The 20,926-nt window shown below is 36.8% G+C and overlaps 1 protein-coding gene across 1 annotated transcript in view; it reads right to left on the bottom strand.

The window, feature by feature from the left end:
* Positions 1–17,651, bottom strand: part of BEND2 (BEN domain containing 2) — a 42,938-nt gene extending 25,287 nt beyond the window's left edge. Inside the window, 6 exon segments of the mRNA XM_045855866.1 lie at positions 3,743–3,854; positions 4,563–4,667; positions 7,791–7,865; positions 11,115–11,266; positions 14,140–14,319; positions 17,561–17,651. Coding sequence (XP_045711822.1) covers positions 3,743–3,854; positions 4,563–4,667; positions 7,791–7,865; positions 11,115–11,266; positions 14,140–14,319; positions 17,561–17,651 — 715 coding nt within the window.
* Between the last annotated feature and the right edge of the window lie 3,275 nt (positions 17,652–20,926).

The raw sequence follows: 20,926 nt of genomic DNA, 5'->3' as shown, positions 1-20,926 counted from the left end.
GAGAAATTAAAGCTTATATTTATAAAAACAGTACATGAATGTTCACAGCAGCTTTACTTCTAACACCAAAACGTGGAGGGGAAAAAAAGAAATGTCCTTCAATGGGTGAATGATCAAAAACACTCTTGCAGCAAAGACATGGAAAACTATTCAGCATAAAAATGAAGTACTGATACAAGCAACAATCGGGATGGATCTTCATGGGATGGTGCTGAGTTAAAAAAAAATCCTCAAAGGTTACATACCATAAGATTCCCTTTATATAATATTCTTGAAGAAATCAGTTTGCCAGGGTTTAGGGAATGTTCAGTGGGGAAGGAAAGGGTAACCTGAAAGAGGTGGATGTGGCAAAGTGACACATTTGTATGGGGATGGAAATGTTCTGTATTTTGACTGTAGTTGTGGATAGCAAACCTATTCATTTGGTAAAATTAAAAAGAAATAAATGCACACAAGTTACTATAAGTAAAACGGGGTATCTCAAGAACATCTATGCATTGTACAATATCAATGTCAATACCCTGGTTGTAATATTTTACTGTAGTTATGGAAAATGTTATCATTCAGAGAAAAGGGTAAAGTATAAAAGGATCTCTTTATATTCTTTCTTATAATACATATGAACTTAAACTTATTTCAAAATAAAATTTTAATTTTAAAACACTATTTTATCATTTATCCTATTACAGTTGTCCCAATTTTACCCCTTTCAGCCCTCCACACAGCCCAATTTTGCCCCCTCTACCCCCTCCACACAGTATCTCCTCCCTCAGGCAATACCCACACCATAGTCCATGTCTATGGGTCATGCATATATGTTCTTTGACTAATCCCTTCACCTCCTTTCAACCCCAGCAGCCCCTTCCATTTTATAGCTGTCAATCTGTTCCATGCTGCTATGCCTGTGATTTTTCAAAATTAAAGTTTAATTTAAAAAATGAGCTACCACTAGCTTGCACTAAGGATGTGGATGCATCTAGATTAAATAGTGCTACTTGTAATATTTATCACTAGAAACTCACCAAGTGGGAGGCAGATAGGTAAAGAGGAACAACATTGGCCACTGCCATTTATAAATGAAGTTGAGCGATTCATTGCCTCACATTTGTTTTCCTGGCTGTTTCCTGCTATTTCTTGCATACCTACAGGAAGAACATTTTTCAAGTGCTTAAGAAAAGAACTCTTAGCTGTTAATTCTATACATAGTGAAACTATCCTTCATTAATATATGGAAAATAAAGAAAGACATTTTCACAGGAAGGAAAACTAAAAGAACTTGTCCCTTGCAGATGGCTTACCTTTAAAGAAAGGTTAAAGGAAAGTGCTCAGATAGAAAGGTTATGATGAAAGAATGGATCTTTGAGCATGAAGAAGAAAGAAAGAATACTAGAAAGAGGAGAATATGCATACAGAGAAATTGTATCACATATATTATGAGTTGAAAGTAAAATGGTATAGCGCCTCTGAAAAAATATTTAGCAGTTTCTAATAAAACTTAAACATAATTACCATATGACCCAGAACTGTCCTCTTAGGCATTCATCTCAAAGAAATATAAACTTAATGTTTATACAAAAAGCCAGTACATGACTGGTCATAGAATTTAACTTGTAATAACTAAAAAATTAGAAATATTTCAGATGTCCTTCAATGGGTGAACAGATACAACAAACAGTTGTACATCCATACCATGGAATAGTACTCAACAATAAAAAGGAAGAAACTATTGATTGATACATGCCACAATTGGTATGACTCTCCAAGAAATTATGTTTAGTAAAAAAAAAATGTCATGCCTAAAAGATTATGTATTTCATTTTATTTCATTCAAATAACAATATTCAAGTGACAAAATTATAGAAAGGAACTTCAGTTCACCACTTCCCAAGGGTTTGGAAGAGGCAGGGTAGAAGGGGAGGGTGACCAGAGGCAGGTGGTTGTGATTATAAAAAGACAATAAGAAGGGTCCTTGGGGTGATGATGGAAGTGTTCTGTATCATGACTGTGATGGTGGACAGATACACCGACTCATGGAATAAAACTGCATAGAACTAAGTACACACATACATACACAAATGTATATTTAATCCATGTCAGCATTCTGGTTGTGGTATTTTACTATAGTTTTGCAAGATGTTATCATTGGGGAAAATAGGTAATGCATAAATGGGATCTCTGTATAATTTCTTATAGCTACACATGAATTTAATATTATTTCAAAATAAAAAAAAATTAAAAAGAGCTACCACTGACTTGTATTAAGGATGTTGCTAAATCTAGATTAAACAGTGCCACTTATAATATATATCATTTCACACTTATCAAAAGTGGGAAGGATGAAGAGGTAGTATCTTGGCCACTGTCATTTCCCAATAAAGTTGTGTAACACATGGACTCAGTCCTGCTTTCAAGGCTGGTTTCTGCTTTTCCTGACATTTATATAAATAAAAAAGTATTTGTAGGCTATAGTACAAGACTTCTCATCCATAAATTTTATACTGGGTGAAACTATCCCTTAGTAAAGAAGAAGAAATAAAGACACTCTCACACAAAGGAAAACTGAAAGATTCTGTTCCCAGAAGATTTAATCTTAAAGAAAGTTTAAAGGAAAACTTGTATCAGTAAGAATATGATGAAAAAAGGAATCATGAAGCATCAGAAGGAAGAAAGAACCATGGAAAGAGCAGAAATATGGATACAGAGATCCGGTGATCACTCATACACAGCTGGCAGGAAAGTAAAATGGTAAACCACACTGGAAAAGAGGTAGATTCTCATAAAACTAAACATGTGATTAACATATAACCAGATATTATACTCTTGGATATTTGTGTCAGAGAAACAAAAACTTTTGTTTACACAAAAACCTGTATATTAATATTTATAGCAGCTTTACACCTAATAGTCAAAAACTGAGAAAAAAAAACTAACCAAAATTTTCTTCAATGAATGAACAGTTAATCGATGGCAGAGATATACCATAGAATACCACTCAGTGATAAAAAGGAAATAACTAGTAATACACACAATTTGGTTCAATCTCCAAGGACTTAAGTTTAGTGAAAAAAATGCCAGTATGAAATGGTTACATACTGTATGCATCCAACTATACAGGGCTGGACAAAAGTAGGTTTGTAGTTATTCATATGGAAAATAATAAATAATAATACAATAATAAACTGTGTGTTTAGTGTACTCACAACTGTAAACCTACTTTTGCCCACTCCTGTATAACAATTTTGAAGGGACCAAGTTCTAGAGATGGAGAATACATCAGTGGTTGCCCAGAGCTAAGACTGGAAAATGAGAAGGGCAGGGCCACCAGAGGGTAATGAGCATGGTTATAAAAGGGTAACACATATGATCCTTGTGATGGTGTGTTCTGTGCCTTCACTATAGTGGTAGACATACAAAATTCCCTACATGATAAAAACGGCATAGAACTAAATGCAGAGACACACAAAAGAATACAAGTCAAACTGAAAAAGATGTGTGCATTATATCAACATCAATATCCTGACTATGATATATTTTAGTGTAGTTTTGCAAGATGTTACCATTGGAGGAAATTGGGTAAACGGTATTACTCTGCATTGTTTCTTGTAATTATTTGTGAATCTACAATTATTTTAATATAAAACTTATAATTGAAAATAAAACAGCGATCGCTAGCCTACATCCAGGGTGCTTTGTAATCTAGACTGAAGGATGCTATTTATAATACGTGCCATTTCAAACTCACCCAAATTAGGATGGATGTGGACAGATGATGAGGCAGTGTCTGGGTCCATGCTGTGATTTCCCATCATCTCAGGGGTGTTGGCCAGACTTTGTTCTTCTGCTGTAGGTATTGCCTGGGAACAAAGATAACACTGTTGGTACTTTCAGCCCCTTTGCTACAAAATCAGACTAAGATAGCAAGACCAGGAAATGGGCTGTCTGGTATGCAATGCAGCTGCAATGAATGTGTGGAGACAATTCAGAGAAATGGTGGATTTTCCCTGAGGACCAGCTGCTACAGTTCAGGGAGTGCTGCAGACTAAAGGGATGATCCTACAGGGCTTAGCTCTGGTACTGTTTTCCTGCCTTTCCACTGTTAAAGATGGGCTACAATCTCCCTGTCCGGGGTAAGAACAGAATGGGTTAAACTCTTTTCTTTGGCTCCTGCACTTTACTTTCTCCATGAGGTATACAATCAAATTTTTTTGGTGTAAACCCAGATGTGAATAAAAATGAGAATAAAAAACTTGGTAAAAGCACTAATACCTATTTTCTTTGAATGCTAAATTTTTATAATATGGTTTTTATTCTTATTTAACCCTACATTTTATTTCCGTTTTATACATTATGGTTACAAACATAAAAATATTCAGTATAATAAGTTCTTAAAACTAAATTTCACCATTCTTTCAACAGAGGTTTAGTCTCCCACCTGCTGCTAAAGTAAGCATAGATCAGACTTGCTAATCTCACAGGTATTAGTTCTCTTTTACTTCTAACTGATGGGATCATCAGGAAGTAGAGGTTTATCAAAGTAGTAAAAATATTTTTGTAATACTCACCTGGTTTGGCAAGGATTCTTCCTCCTCAGTACTTTGCATTTTTGAAATGATTCGACAAAGCTGAGCAACCTGCTTATTCGTGTTTTGAATAAGGCCTTGCAAACCCTATTATAATAAAAAATATTTTAGTAGTACCAATTTAAAATAAACATAACATATAAGAAAATACCACTAAGCCAATTTTGACTGCTAGGAACAAAAAAAGTTCTCATGCCATCAGAAATGTCTTGCTTGCCAACTTGATGCCTGGTTGTCAGTAACAGAGAGCTGGCTGACCACAAGGATCCCCAACCTCCAATGCAACTACTCCATGTCACACAGGCATTTTGAGAGGCTTTAATTCTGGAAAGTAAATGTACCACAATTCCTATATCCTATCACATTCCTGATGGAGTCATTTTACATCAAGAAGGTACTACATTTGGAAGTAAATGTTCAAATCTGCTGAAAATCCAAAGAACCTCTTTCCATATGACAACATAAACTAATATGCAGCAAACATTCCACTCTGGTAAGAACAGTGAGCCAGATATATCAGGTGTAACTTCTGGCTTCAAAGCATTTAAAACTCATAAAATCAACAATTAATGCCATAAAATCTTTGAGTACACATCCCCTATATGCCAATCAGGTAAGTGACTGAATTCTTGAAATGCAGAGAAATTTTATTCAGGCAAAAAAGACACTTAAATAATAGTGCAGAACCATTTCCTCAGTCTCTCATTCCAATAAACATTTATTGAGGGCATACCACCTGTCAGAACTACTTTGCTAGATGCTGGAAACATGAATGGTAAGGGGAAAAACCCCAACCAGCTCCTGTCCTAAGGAACTCCTATTCTAGCTGGAGAGAGACAAGTGAAGAGATGGTTTCAATAGAGAAAGTAATTAGCAGCCTGGAGCAATGGTTCTCAAAGTATGGATTTGTGGACCAGTAGCATCAATACTAGTTTGCTAGAAATGAACAATCTCCTACTCCAGACTTAATGAATTGGGAACTCAGGGTGGGGGCAGCACCTGTGTTTTCACAAGCCCTCCAGGTAATTGTGATGTCACATCAAGTGTGAGGCCCAGTGATGGGCCTACAGCACTGAGGTAAGTAGTGTGGACTCCAGGGGAACGAGCTTGGGTTTCAGTATTAGAGCTCTGCCACTTATTAGCTCTGTGACCTTGGTCAAGTTACTTAACTTCTCTGTGCTTCAATTTCCTCACATATAGAATCAGGATGAAAATCCCTGAGCTCTCTTGAGGACAAAACAAGGTGCTATGGTATTATGTTCATACTAACATATTAGCAATACTACACGATGACTGGTCCAATCGTGCTCAATCATCTATTAATGTGAACATTACTATGATGACTATCATGGCACGGGTAAGAACAGGAGGCTAAGTGTACGCAAAGACCTAATGCAGGTTGGCAGGTCTTTTCAGAGAAGCAAAGGTCTACACTGAGAATTAAAAGACAAGAAGGTGTTCACTAGGTAAAGATGCATGGAAGGACACACAGGGCAGAAAGAACAGTGTATTCAAAAATATTCAGAGAGAAAACAGGAAGTCAGGTGTTTCAATAGTGAACATAACTGACATTCAAAGAGCTGGGTTATTAAGGGAAGGAGAGAGGACAGATGACAGTGGAAGAGGGCTAGGAGGCTAAAAGAAGTGATTTTTAAAAAGATTTTATTTATTTACTTATTTGTTTGTTTGTTTGTTTGTTTGTTTATAGATGGGAAGGGAAGGAGAAAGAGGGACTGAGACATCAATGTGTGGTTGCCTCTCACACGCCCCATACTGGGGACCTGGCCCACAACCCAGACATGTGCCCTGACTGGGAATCGAACCAGTGACCCACGCCCAATCCACTGAGCTACACCAGCCAGGGGAGAAGTGATTTTTTTAAAACCGTGAGAGAACATGCTGACAGTAATAGACACAGAGGCTGGAGATCCAGGAGAGAGAGGGATGACCCATGAAAGGAGGAGTCTGAGCACAGGGAAAGAGGGTCAGATGCAGAAGCCAGCAGAGATGTTGGCCTTACAGAGAAAAACACCAGAAGAACAATGTATCCCAGGCAAGTCTGTGGGCTCTGGGGAGAAGATTTCTGCCCCCCACCCATTTTCTCCATTAAACAAGAGGCAAGGATGGGCGTGCCTGGAGCACATGGGGAGAGGGTGCTGACTACAGACCAGACAGTGGACAGGTCCCAGCAGAAGTCCTCCCCTCTGCTTCCCAGCATGGACAGGGCTGGGGTTTTACTAAAGAGGATGTGGGCAAGGATAAAAAAGAAAAGATGGAAGTGCTGCACCATGCAGTCTAGGCTGCTAAGGAAAGAAGTTGAAGAAAGGAGAGAGCTAACACACTAGGAGAAATAGGCTGGATCCCTCATGGGGCCTGAGCATGTCTTATCTGAGATGCTACATCCCACCACACCCTGCACAATTGCTCAGAAGGGCCTGGCAGAGCAGTGTGTACCTAGGTGGTCTTGGATGCTTAGGCAAGGCAGGCCAGGGATAGCCCTGCTCAGAATGAGAACCCTCTCCCTCCCCCTATGGCCCATCCTCTGCACATTTTCCCCTGAAGACTTGATGTGTCCCCTTTAAGCATTCCACTTGATCAAGACTCATATAAACATTATTTACTTTTCAAAGCATGCTAGCTCATTTTATTCAAGACACTTGATACCTTAAGAAAATTGACTTTTTATAAATGTTCATTACCTCTAGGGTATGTGGCCCACAAAATCCTTGATAATTACATACTTCTATCTACCTCTACCAATATACTAATTTTTACAAAATCCCCTCGAAACTATGTAAGATATACTCTTTTAAAAACTGGTTGGCTGCCATTTTGTTTCCTTGAGACATCTTGATATGTATTTAGGCACATACTAAATTTCATCCAAATCAGCCAATTTCCTTAAAAAGAGTATGTTGGAGAAATTAAATATTGAACAATCTAGATGAAAGAGACTTAACATTTTACCAGTTATGAATTGGTTTATTTTTTTTACCTAAAAAAGCTGTATTTTTATATCATATTTTTATTTTATGAATTAGGGATACTATTCTAACTAGCAATGTTTTTAATATATCACAACAGAGTGACAATCATATAGAACTTCACATAGAAAAATTTCTATTAACAGCACAGTGGCATTAAATGATATAAAGAAAATTTTAGCTCAATATCTTCAAAAACTACATTTAAGATACAAAACTTTGATACCTCGCAATAGTGTTTCAGTTTCAAAAGTTGATTTCGATGTTTTTCTTTATCAAAAATTCCAGATGTGTTTCTCACCTATTAAAATGATAAAAATGAATATTCAATATTTAATAGCACTAGAAGCCAAATTAAGCACTAGAAAAAATAACACTTCATATATTTATCTATTTTAATTATTTTTCTTTTTCACTTATGCTCCAAAAGAATTTCAGAAGTCTTCTGAAAGAGAGAACAGGCGGACAGTGACCAGAGGGGAGAGGGGAGGGAATTTCAGGGGAAAGGAGGAAGAGTTTACAGGAACAAGTATAAAGGACACATGGAGAAAAACCAGGAGGGGTGGAAATGGGAGGGAGGTTGGGAGGACTGGGGGGTTGGGCTGGGATGAGAGTAGAAGACAGAAAACTGTACTTGAACAAAAATTTAAATAAATTAAAGATAAAAAATTTTCAAAAGTCTTATAAAGCAGAGATAAAGTAAAGTCAAATTCATATGAGAATGAAAAAGATTAAGAGCTGACTAACAAGAAGGTAAAGAAAGAAGCTTATATATAAGAACCTGGGTTTAAGAAAAGCTACCGAATATCAGTATGAACATATAGTTTATAACACATATAAAGAGTGCTACAGAAATAGACGTGTGTATGCATGGATTAGAACACATACATTTATTTCTTAACTCTGTCCATTGAGAGAACCTGTGATAAATGACACAAGTATCAATGAAGACATCTAGTGTCTAGATCTTGATTTCTAAGTACTGTTCTTGAATAAAAGGAACCAGAGCTCTGTGGAAGGAGGTGAATTCCAGGGCTAGGACAGGGAATGTGAAAATGAGCCTCACCATCTGGTGATGTCAGAAAATAAGGAAATGCTCAAAAAAAGTAGGGGCATGTCAAAAGGCCACAGGATTGCAGTTTAGCTAATAGTACTGTGCCATTGTTAATATTATGCTTTTGAGAACTGTACTGTGGTTATACAATCACTATAATTTTAAGTTATAAAGGTAAGTTAACATTAAGGGAAACTGTGTGAAGTGTATACACAAGAACTCTAATATTTTTGCAATTCTTCCATAAATCTAAAATTATTTCAAAAATTAGAAAAGATATTGAAATGATAGAAAAACTGCTTTGAATTTCCTATTAGACTAGAACAAAAGGAAAATAAAATGCTTAAGTGCTCATAGTCTCTGTTTGGTGCTCATTGTTAAGGAAGTATACAAATTCATGAGAGAGAAATATTTCTCAAGTTCACGACTTCACAGTAACTCCATAGTATACAAAGGCTGAAAAGGAATTTAAATCATTTTGTTTATGATAGTAAGTATGAATATATTTGGCAATTAGCAATTAATATTAAGTAAATACTCAGTCTGATATACATTCACTAATGACACTTCCACCTTCTTTACAATCAAGTATTCATATTCTTGTCTAGAGAAGATTCATTAATAAACCAAAAGGAAATATGGAAGGAAATTTCAGGGCTTGAATTTCACTTTCAAGAAGCACCAAAGGCCTAAAGGACCTTTGTTCATTGTAAATAAATATTTATGACTACAAGAAAAGATATACTGGCAAAACTGTTTCTTCATTAACCCAACTATACTTAAAGCATCATTTTCCATCAAACTTAACCCCTTATGTATTTCAGGGTAGGCAGAACAGTCTTCCAGTAACCTGGCACTAAAACTGCTTCAAAAGCAAATATTTCTAACTAGGAACAAAGAACCAAATACATGGCCTTTGATTTTCAAATAATCCAACAGTGACGCTTTGTGGACAAAACAGGAAATACTTAAGCACCCATTTTTCTTAATAAAATAATCTCTAAAACACCTCAAATCTTTTTTGGGAATAAAACAAGGCATAAATAAGTAAATAGACAGCAATAGCCATTACATTTAATCATAATAACTCTTTGTTCTAAGGATGAGTTGCAAATTATGTGAATAATTTTAATAGAAATATATCAAGTAGCTATCAATATCTTTGTTTAAACATTATCTGAATTAGCCCTGTATTATAAACTTATTATTAGCAAAATTATATGGAATTATAATATAGATTAGTAATTAATAAAATAATATTGCTATCTTACCCTTGTACACTGCTTTATTCTTTTTAATTTTTAATTTTTATTTTTTTTGCTTTATTCTTTTTAAAGTGATTTCACATAATTATGTCAGAAACCATGACTCCTGGTAGGCAATTAACATGATTCCCAAAGACAAAAATATTGGAGCTGACTGAAGTTAAGAGAATTGCCTATACTACTTAGGTGGTATTACTTTCCTCAATCTTTTCTTTTTAATTACTTTATTGTTGTTCAGTTACAGCTGTCTGCATTTTCCCTCCTCAATCAATCTTATATAAGTAAATAAATTCATTTTCTGTTAAGCTAAACTATATATAATTGAAAAATCTATTTTATTCAACTTCAGATATGAAGAAGCACAGAAAGACATGATGGAAATGTGAAACGGTACAACCACTTCAGAAAACTGGCAGTTTCTGATAAACTTTCATCTACCCCGTGACCCAATATTCCCACTACTAAGTATTCACTCAAATTGAATGTAAACATACGTTCACAAAGAGACTTCCATAATAATTTCATAGCCACTTTACTCATAATAGCCAGAAACTGGAAACAATCCAAAATTTCCATCAAGAGGAGAATGGATAAACAAATTATGGATATACCTACAACAGAGTATTACTTAGCAATAAACAGACATGAAATATTGCTACAACCAGATGAATCTCCAAAACATTATTCTAAGGAAAAGAGACTGTGACACAAAACAGTACATACTATATGATTCTATTTATATATAAAGTTCTAGAACAGGCAAAACTAATCTATGATTTAAAAAAACATCAGAATGGTATTTCTCCAAAGTTCAGGAGAATAGGTACTTACTGGGAAGAGGCATAAGGAACTTTCTGGGATGATGAAAATGTTCTTTATATAGATGGGGGTGGGTAAACGTATTTGTCAAAACTCACTGAACTGTACACTTAAGATCTATATACTTCACTGTATTAAATTAAAATTAATTTTTTAAAAGAAATAAAGCAAGACGGAAGAGAGGAGAGGATAATGGGAAAAAGGGTGAAGGGTTTACAGGAACAATTATAAAGGACATATGGACAATAACAAGGGGGGTAGAAACAGGGGAGGGAGGCGGGGAGAGCTGGGGTGGTGGGAAGGAGGCAGAAAACTGTCCTTGAACAACAAAAAATAAAAATAAAAATAAAATTTAAAAAAGAAATAAAGCAGAATGAAAAAAACAAAGATGTTTTTACTGTAATATACAAACCACGTTATTCTTCATTGAAACAGATGATCGTCCTCTTTTGTTCAATGGGGTAAACTCCACACCCGCTGAGTTGGGGTTGTTTCTTCTTAAATTTCCTGGATGATTCATTTGTGAAACTGGTTGGTTACCTAACCCTGGTAAACCTCCAACTCCTGAAAAGCAACACATAAAAAAGTTACTTCAAATACTTAGTACCTTAATAAATTTAATATGGATGTTTTCACAATGTTGACTCAAATTGAATTGAATTCCTAGCTGAATTCTAGAGAAAGTGTTCTGTTCTTAAAATTTAAAAAATTAATTATCTAAACTAAATGAAGCGAAAATAGAAAATTTCAACAGACCTATAACAAATGATTGAATCAGTCATCACAAACCTCCAGCCAAAACAAACAAACAAACAAACAACAACTAAAACCCTAGACCAGAACTATACCAAAAGACTTCATTGGTAGATTCTACCAAACACTTAGAGAAGAATTAACAACCCTTGTCCAGCTCTTCCAAAAAACTAAAGAGAAAACATTTCTTAGTTCATTCTATGAGGTCAGAATTACCCTGATACTAAAGCTGGAAAAGACATTGCATGAAAATTGCAGACCAATAATCCCTTACAAACATAGATGAAAAAAATCCTCAACAAAATATTAGCCAAGCTAATCCACTGGCACAATGGTTATCAACCTTTTTCATTTCATAAACTAATTACTAAAATTCTTCAACACTCCAAAATATATGTTGTGCCAATCTAACAAAAAATAGGTATATTTTTTATTCTTTCAAACCAGACAGCTATTATTGTGTTGGCTGTTGTCATTTTTTTTAATTTGACAATCTCAGGGAAAAAGGTCAGTGCCCCTAACTAAATAGTCAGGTATTGCATGTTTTAAAAATCCTTGTGGCACACCAGTTGAAAATCACTGCAAAAGCATATGAAAAGGATTATTCGCCACAACCTAGTGGGATTTATCTCAAGAATGCAAGGGTGGCTGAACATAAGAAAACCCATCAATGTGACACATCACATTAATAGAACAAAGACGAAAAAACTACATGAAGATCTCAACTGATGTAGAAAAGGTATCTGACAAAACCCAACACCATTTCCTTAAAAAAATTCTTAGAAAACTAGGAATGGAGGGAAAATTCCACACCCAGACAAAAGGTATTTATGAAAATCCACAGCTAACATCATACTCAATGGTGAATGACTAAAAGCTTTCCCCCATTGATTAGAAGTTAGACAAGGATGCCCACTTTCACCACTGCTATCAACACTATACTGAAAATTGTAGCCAGAGCTACCAGGCTGTTTAATGCTACTAAATTGTACACTTACAAATGCTTAAAATAAAAATATGATGTCTGTATATTTACCACAATAAATATGTAACTGAACACCTTTACTGATATCTCCCACTCTGAATTTTTCTGACAGATAAATAAAAGGGATCAGACTATAAATACTACTCTGCAACCTCCTTTTTTCAACAAGCATGTATTAGTTTGGACTTTCCAAACTAATATCTTAAATACACTGCAATCACTTTAACAGCTTCTTGATTTGCTATCATGCTGACAGGCCATGATTTATATAACTAGTCCCTTATTTAAGGATATTCAAGTTGCTTCTAAAGCTTTGCTCTTGCACAAAACACTGCTGAACAGTCTTGTACTCCTGGAAGTGGTTCTGTGGTATAAATTCCTAGAAATGATAAATCAAAGGATATCCACATTTGAAAATTCTTCTCCAGTTCATTCCCACTAAGGAAGACTGTTGAATCAGCCAGATGTTCTATAACACACTAAGAAAGTAATCTGCTGGTCCCATATATATTTTTTAAACCAGAACAAATAAGAAGTGGTATCAAATGAGTTTTTTAAGTATATTTTATTGATTATGCTATTACAGTTGTCCCATTTTTTTTCCTCCCCTTTATTCCCCTCCACAGTTCGAATTAGTTTTTAGCTTCACGTAGATCAGGGGTTGGTAAAGTACAGCCTGAGGACCAAATCCTGCTGAGTGTTTTTGTATAGCCCAAAAACTAAAAACTGTTTTCACATGTTTAAATTATTAAAGAAACGAAAATAAAAGACAAATATTTCACAAAAAGGAAAAATTCTAAGAAATTCAAGTTTCAGTATCCATGAAGTTTTACTGAAATATAGCCATATTTGTCTATTTATATATTGGCTGTTTGTATGCTTCAACAGCAGATTGGAGTAGTTATAACAGACCCCTTATGGCTGTTAAGCTGAAAATATTGACTATATGGCTCTTTACAAAAAGTTTGCCAACCTCCAATTTAAGCAATAACATTTCAATGTTTTAAAGGGGATGAAAACCCAATTCTCTAAGCATAGGGCAAAGAAAAAATTTCATACAACTACTGAAAAAATGTTCAAAGGGGTTATTGTCCCTTGGCTCTCTAAATAAGTGAGGTGGTGAATAGCCGGCCTCAAATTTCCTTTATCAACATGGGTTGACAAGCAACCATTGGAAGACAAGTAGCCACGGCAGTTCTAGAAGCAAGACTAAACTTTCCATGGACTTTTTTGGGGGTGCCAATGTAGATGGCACTGTTTAAAAATTGATTTTTGCATATTAACCTTATATCCTACAATCTTGCTATAATTATTTAATAGTTCTGGGGGTATGTTTGTTTATTCTTTAAGATCTTCCACAGAGACAATCATGTCACTTGTTCCATGGACCCTTGACCCAAGTTCTTTTTCCCATTAATACAGTTTTTGTTTTGCCACCCAACAGTTATAATTACAGTTGCCAGGTATAAATAACTTTTCAGAGACAGAATATATTCTCCAATCAAAAATGGAAAAAGACATATGACGATGGTTAAATGAAGGGGAAATATAAGCACAAGTAAACATAGTGGTATCACACTGGAGCTTGGCCCTCTGATAATAACTAATTAATGTAAAAGATACAGGAATATTTAAGCAATTTACTGGAAAAGGAGACCAGAAGCCAAATTTTGTGCAGGAAAAAATTTTGCAAAATTACCATTTGACATTTGGGATGGTGGCTGATGATTATCACTGCCACCTTAAAAATGTGGTTGCATGGTCAACATGCCACCGGTGGAAGATGTGTTCTCAGTAAGCTCTGTTGCAGGCTTTTTTACTATCACAAGATCTTTATTGTCCTCATCACTGTTACCACCAAAAGTTTTAATAATATAATCTAAGAATAAGCAAAGAGAAAGTTTAAATTAGATACCACATTAAATAGTTTATAAAAGGAGAACACCTTATACAATTATGAAGTATTTAAAAATACATATTTTAGCTGAAAAATTACATTAGTTTCATATCTCCAATCATTGCAAGATAGCTAAAAAATTAGTTGCTTAGTATGAAGCACTGAGACATATATGCATGTTTATATGTATGTATATAGACACATATAGTATTATTTCTAGTACTTCCAATTTTATAGACCGGTGATTTCAACCTTTTTCATGTCATGGCACTAAACTAATTATAGTACAATTCTACAGCACACCAAAAAATATATATTTTTGCCTGACAAAAAAAAATAGGTGTAATTTTGATTCATTTATACCAGATAGCTATTGCTGTGCTGGCTGTTGTCACTTTTTTACTTGACAGTCTAAGGGAAAAGAGGTCAGTGTTCCTGATTAAATAGTCAGGTATTGCAAGTTTTAAAAATTTGGGGGGCCACTGGTTGAAAATTGCTTTATAGAGCAATTGATTTCTTCTCATTTAAGAAACATGACCACCAGGCCCATGCTATTACATGTACAATGATATGATTTTAACTTGTAAATGATATAGCTGATGTTACATAGCCAGACTTTGTAGTGACCAGGAATTTCCAAATTGTTCTCTAAAAATTAATATTAATCTTTATAATAAATAATGCAGAAATAAAGTACAAAAGTAAATGTTGTTATGAAACCAATTAAATTCAAATTGAACCTCACAAAATGTTAAAGAAGTAGGCACAAATAAACTAGATGTGAAATATCAACAGGGTAAACCAGTTTAATAAATATGAAAAATAGCAATTATGCAAAATACATGAAATTTAAATGGGCTTTATTTCTTAAAGTTGCCCTGGAAAAGAACATATTTAAGCTTGGAGTATTACATTGCATACAACTTAGATTCAATACATTTATTTGAAACAGGCCAAAACATTAGAATAAATTAATTAGCTAGTGTGAGGGAGTGCAGTGGTGTGAAAATGGTAATAAAGTGGAAATCAGATGATGTAGGTTCCAATTCAGGCTCTAGAGCCATCCAGAAATATGACCCTCAGGCCAGATACATCTACTGTTTTGCTTCTGTTTTCACATCCATAAAACATGGAGCTGGTTTTGGAAAGTTGCTATGAACTCTACTTAATAATCTTCATGGCAAAAAAAATAGAATATTAGAAACTACCAAACTAGCCAAACAAAAGAGAATCGGTTAAATAAATTATGGTATTTCCATATGTACTATTCCATCATATGGCCAATGGCCAATGAGAAGCACATTCTCAAAGAACATTTATTAATGTTAAAAATGTTTATGAAATAATGTTAAAGGGGGAAAAGAGATTCAAAGTAGAAAAATATACTACAATCCTAACTTTGAGAGTAGGAGAAAACATAACAATGGTTATCTCTATGCCACTATCTCTGGGTACAAAATTATTTTCATTAGACTACTCTGTATTTGTTAAGATTCTCTAAAATGAACTTTACTCTTTATAATCAGGACAAATTAACAAAGGTAATTGAAATTTTATTTTTTAAAACACTTCTATGTTTTTTTAAGATTTTATTTATTTATTTTTAGAGAGGGAAGGGAGGGGGAGAGAGAGAGAGAGAGAGAAACATCAATATACAGTTGCTGGGGGTCATGGCCTGCAACCCAGGCATGTACCCTGACTGGGAGTCGAACCTGTGACACTTTGGTTTGCAGCCCACGTTCAATCCACTGAGCTACGCCAGCCAGGGCTGAAATTTTATTTTTAAGATGAGCTTTTATCAATATCAATATCAATAGATTTTTCAAACTAGAGCTAGTAAAGCTATGGACAATTCCACTAAGGTTTCTCAGTAAATTTGTAAAATTCCAATTAATTCTTTTTTAAAAGATGATATAACTTTTATAAGTTTTTTAGAAGATTGTGCTCCCAAGGTGCAAGGAACTAAGCTGCCATGAACTTACCAGATAAGATACAGTTCACAATGATAAGGACTGAAACCAGCATTTTACATTAGTACTATGGTAGGGAATAACCAGCAAAATGGCAGATTAACATAGATGACACAGCTCCTTTTTTTTTTTAAGCAAAACCATGTGTCAATACACTGAACAATCACTCTCTAAATCTCCTGTAAGGGTTCTCCAAAGCAGCCCTTTGGTTGTCCATATCAAACTTTAGATAGACTACAAGTCAGCCAAAATGTCAATAATGCCGTCGAAACTGTCCCATCCCCCAGCACTTGATGTAGGCAGGCTCGAAACTGACTTGAGCCCATGCCATGCTGGGCTTTATCAAACAGCCGGCAGAAAAGGTGCATGTAAATTCACTACTTGTAAACTTTAAACCAGTTTACCACTTCACGTTATAAAACCCTAAACCCAGCATGAATTTGGACTCTCAGTCCAAATTCAGGGAGAGCAGGATAGAGGGGGGTACAGAACCGACCCCCAACAGACGATGTTAGAGCTTTTGCTATCAAATGACCAACCCATGCTCAACTGCGTAGCAGACAGGATAGAACCCGCGGCACTCCCAGAAGGCCTCCCTTGCTTTACAGGGGTTTCTATATTTTGCAGTATTCTCTGAATCCTGCATGAGGCCCTATACACGGGGATTTCACACCTACATCCTTATTTTCCTTTTCCTCTTTTAAGTATTTACAATAAAACAGGGGGCTACACTATCTTTAAGGAAACGCAGTTACCCTCAAGAGCCTCAAAATCAATGCCTTGATCTCAATTTATAATGAATCAACTTGCGAGCTTATCAATTGTTTTTTTTAACATTTTATTATTCTTTTACAGAGAGGGGAACGGAGGGTGAAAGAGAGGGAGAAAAAAATCGATGTGGGAGACACGGATTGGTTTACACTTGCACACGCTCCCATAGGGGACCAAACCCGCAACCCAGGCATGTGTTCTGAGTGGGAATCGAACTGGCGACCTTTCGCTTTGTGGGCTGTGCTCCAACAATCCAAACCATGCCAGGCAGGCTTACTTTATCAAGTCTCTAAACTCAACATTTCAGATATATAGTCTGAGAGTCTTTGCTCTTCCTGGATTCCCACCTCCTCCAACAGGGAAAGAGAAAAGATAAATGATCAACTCAGTCCAAGAAACTCAGCACGAAGTATTCAATAAACTGCAAAAAGTAACTTACTCGTGCAGGCCTCAGAGGAGAGGCGGTTGGAACCACCCCAAACCATGCCACTGCAGTGCTGCTGAAATTTGAGGCTGCAAACTGCGGACTGCCCAACAGGCTGTGCTCAACAGCGGCTCATGGCCTGTGTACATGGCACCGTTAGAAAAAGTTCAAAGGAAACATGCGGCGGTATGATCCAGTTCTCACATGGCCCTCTGGAAGGCATGCGGAACGGAACCCAGGGGCTCAGTCTCGAGAGAGGAAATGGCCGCCGTAGCTTTATGGCCACTAGGGATCCTGGGAAGAATAACGGCCCTCGAGCAGGGAAAAAAGTCCCGCCTTTCCGTGCGCTGGCTCTGGGAGCCTGTGTCTCCTCAAATCCCTAAGATACTATGAGCCCCAGAGTCACCTTGAGCTCCTAGAACACCATAACTTCCAAAATTGCCACGACATCGAGACCACCTCAAGCCCTTGGCACACCATGAACCCTGGGGGCGTCCCGAACCCTAGACTCACCACGAGCCCCTGGGACGCCATTAGCCCCAGGATCACCTCAAGCCCCTGGGACACCATGAACCCCATAAATGCCAAAAGCGCCACATTCCCTCAAGGTTTTAGGACACCATGAACCTTGTAAATGTCGCGAGCCCAACACGAGGGACGCCATGAGCCCCAGGACTGTCTCTAGCCCCACGGACGCCATGAACTACAAAGACGCCACAAGCGTCTGGGACGCCACGAAGCCACGACACCAGGAGTTCCTGGGACACATCGAATCCCTAGGATGCCCTGAACCCAAGGCCAGACCCTGCCCCTCACACCTGAGTTCCCACGTGCGCACTAACCACTAAGAGAGAGCGGCCATCGGCTTTTGCCGACGACCGGCCAATGCCACCCCGGCCTGCGTAGGCCTCTAGGTGGACTAGGTGCGAATCCTTTCCTCAGACCCAGGAGGAAAGAGGTAAAAAGTAGTAGGGCAGCTTTGGAGAGGTCACCTTACCCTGCCCGGCAGACATTGTGAGGCAGGAATCCACTCAGAGTGTCTCCAGCTCGGCTTCTGCGCTGCAACTGCAGAGCTACCGCACACTGGAGGAGACTGGTAGACTAAGGCGCCAAACTGTAAAAGCGCAACACTTGTATCATAAGAGACGGTTTATACAGCTGCGCAGTAGCGCCCAGTCTGCAAATACCCGGATGGAGAGAGCGGGCAGGGACGACCCCAAGTGTGGCGCCTCGCATACATTACCTTATATCTATATTCATATATTTTTAAATGTACTTTTAAAAAGTGTGAACCGGTAGCTGTCAGTGTAATTCCACCCTTCCCCAAATGCTCTTCCTACATAACACATCATATTGGGTTAGCCAAAACATTTGTTCAGTTTTTAAGCAAAAATAAGACACATTTTTCGCTTTCACCAATACCGTTATAGAACAACATATTCACCATTTTGTCCCACTACCTTCTACCATTTTTCAGGCAAACTTCACAATTCCATCTTCCCAAAACTTATATTTTTGAGCAAAGAACTATTCCAGGTGCCTTTTGCAGTCTTCCACGGAGTTGAAATTTTTTTTCCATTAAGAAATTTTTGTAAAGGTGGAAATAAATGGAAATCCAAAAGTGCAATGTCTGGTGAATATGGTGGATGACTCAGAACCTTCCAGCCAAGTTGTAACAGTTTTTGCCTGGTCGTCAAAAAACATAAGGTTTTGTGTTATCCTGATGGAATATTATGCATTTTATGTTGACTAATTCTGGACACTTTTCATCCAGTGCTTTCAGTTGGTCTGATTGGAAGCAGTACTTGTTAGAATTAATCATTTAGTTTTCCAGAAGGAACTCATAATAGAAGACTCCCTTCACCATATACACAACATCACCGTCTTTGGATGAAGACCAGCCTTTAGTGTGGTTGTTGGTGGTTCATTTCGCTTGCCTCACCATCTCTTCCATTCCACATTATTGTAAAGTATACACTTCTCATTGTCTGTCACAATTTGTTTTATTTTTTAAGATTTTATTTATTTATTTTTAGAGAGAGGGAAAGAGAAGGAGAATGAGAGGGAGAAAAGCATCAATGTGTGGTTGCCTCTCACACGCCCCCCACTGGGGACCTGGCCCACAAATCAGGCATGTGCCCTGACTGGGAATCTATCCAGTGACCCTTTGGTTCACAGTCCAGTGCTCAATCCACTGAGCCACACTAGCCAGGGCACAATTTTGTTTTAAAAACAGAACGTTTTCATTACATTTTAGTAGAGAATCACATGGAGAAATAAAGTCAAGAAGACCTTTTTCAGTTAACTTATGTAGAACCCAAACATCAAAGTGATTAACATACCTAAGCTGGTGCAAATGATTTTCAACCCTTGACTTGGATATTTTGAGTATGTCAGCTAATTCCTGCATGGTGTATTGTTGATTGTTCTCAGTTAGTGTCTCAATTTGATCGCTATCAACTTCACCTTGTCTACCCAACCATGGAACATCATCCAGCAAGAAATCTCTAGCAGGAAACTCCACAAACCACTTTTAACATGTTAGCTCAGTCACAGCACCTTCTCCACACATTGCACTAATGTTCTTTGCATTTCAGTTGCGTTTTTACCTTTCTTGAAATACTAAAGCATAATATGCCAAAAGTGTTGCTTATTTTCTTCCACCTTCAATATTAAAATGGCTACACAAAAATTCACCTATTTTTATGTTTTTTAAAATATACACTGATATGACAACTGTCACAATACAATCTAACAAAATTGTTTTGAATGAAGGTAAAGACAACTAAGAGCTGCTGGAGCCATCTTACGGAAAAGATCGAACAAACATTTTGGCCAACCCTATAGAAAAAGTGTATAATGTGATTGATTTGAGTTCAGACTTTCTAATGTTTTCCAGGTTGTATATTCATGTTCAATGCCAGCTTTGGGAAAAAATCTGAAAATAATTCAGCTTTTAAAACGTGCCCTTATTAAGGCCCACTAAACCCACGCCACCCTGCCCTTCAGCTGAAATGCTCTCTACTTGTCATTTTCGCAACAGCCATGTGTTTCATTCCCCCATAAAATAATAATAGCTACAATTTACCGAGTGCTTACCACAAGACAGCCACTTAACATGTCTAAACTTATGTGGTCCTTAACACTGTAAAAAGTTGGTATATTGTCCCATTTTAAAGATGAGAACACTGAGGTTTAGAGGGTTTAACTTGCTTAAAGTCACAATAACTAGTGACAGAGTTATGATCTGAACACACATATCTATTATATTATTCTATCTCCCCTATCTTAGTCTATCTCCCACTGAATTGCCTCTGGAAATTTTCATATCCTTCCTGTTCCAGTGGGCCATCTTTCCCAGAGCTCTCTGGTCAGGAATAAGTAGGTTTTTCTCTAGGATTCCATGGCAGGTTACCATCATCCC

The sequence above is a fragment of the Phyllostomus hastatus genome, unplaced genomic scaffold (genome assembly GCF_019186645.2).
Source record: "Phyllostomus hastatus isolate PE091 unplaced genomic scaffold, TTU_PhHast_1.1 phas_scaffold_12, whole genome shotgun sequence".
NCBI lineage: Eukaryota > Metazoa > Chordata > Mammalia > Chiroptera > Phyllostomidae > Phyllostomus > Phyllostomus hastatus.
This window is presented reverse-complemented; position numbering and strand designations above follow the sequence as displayed.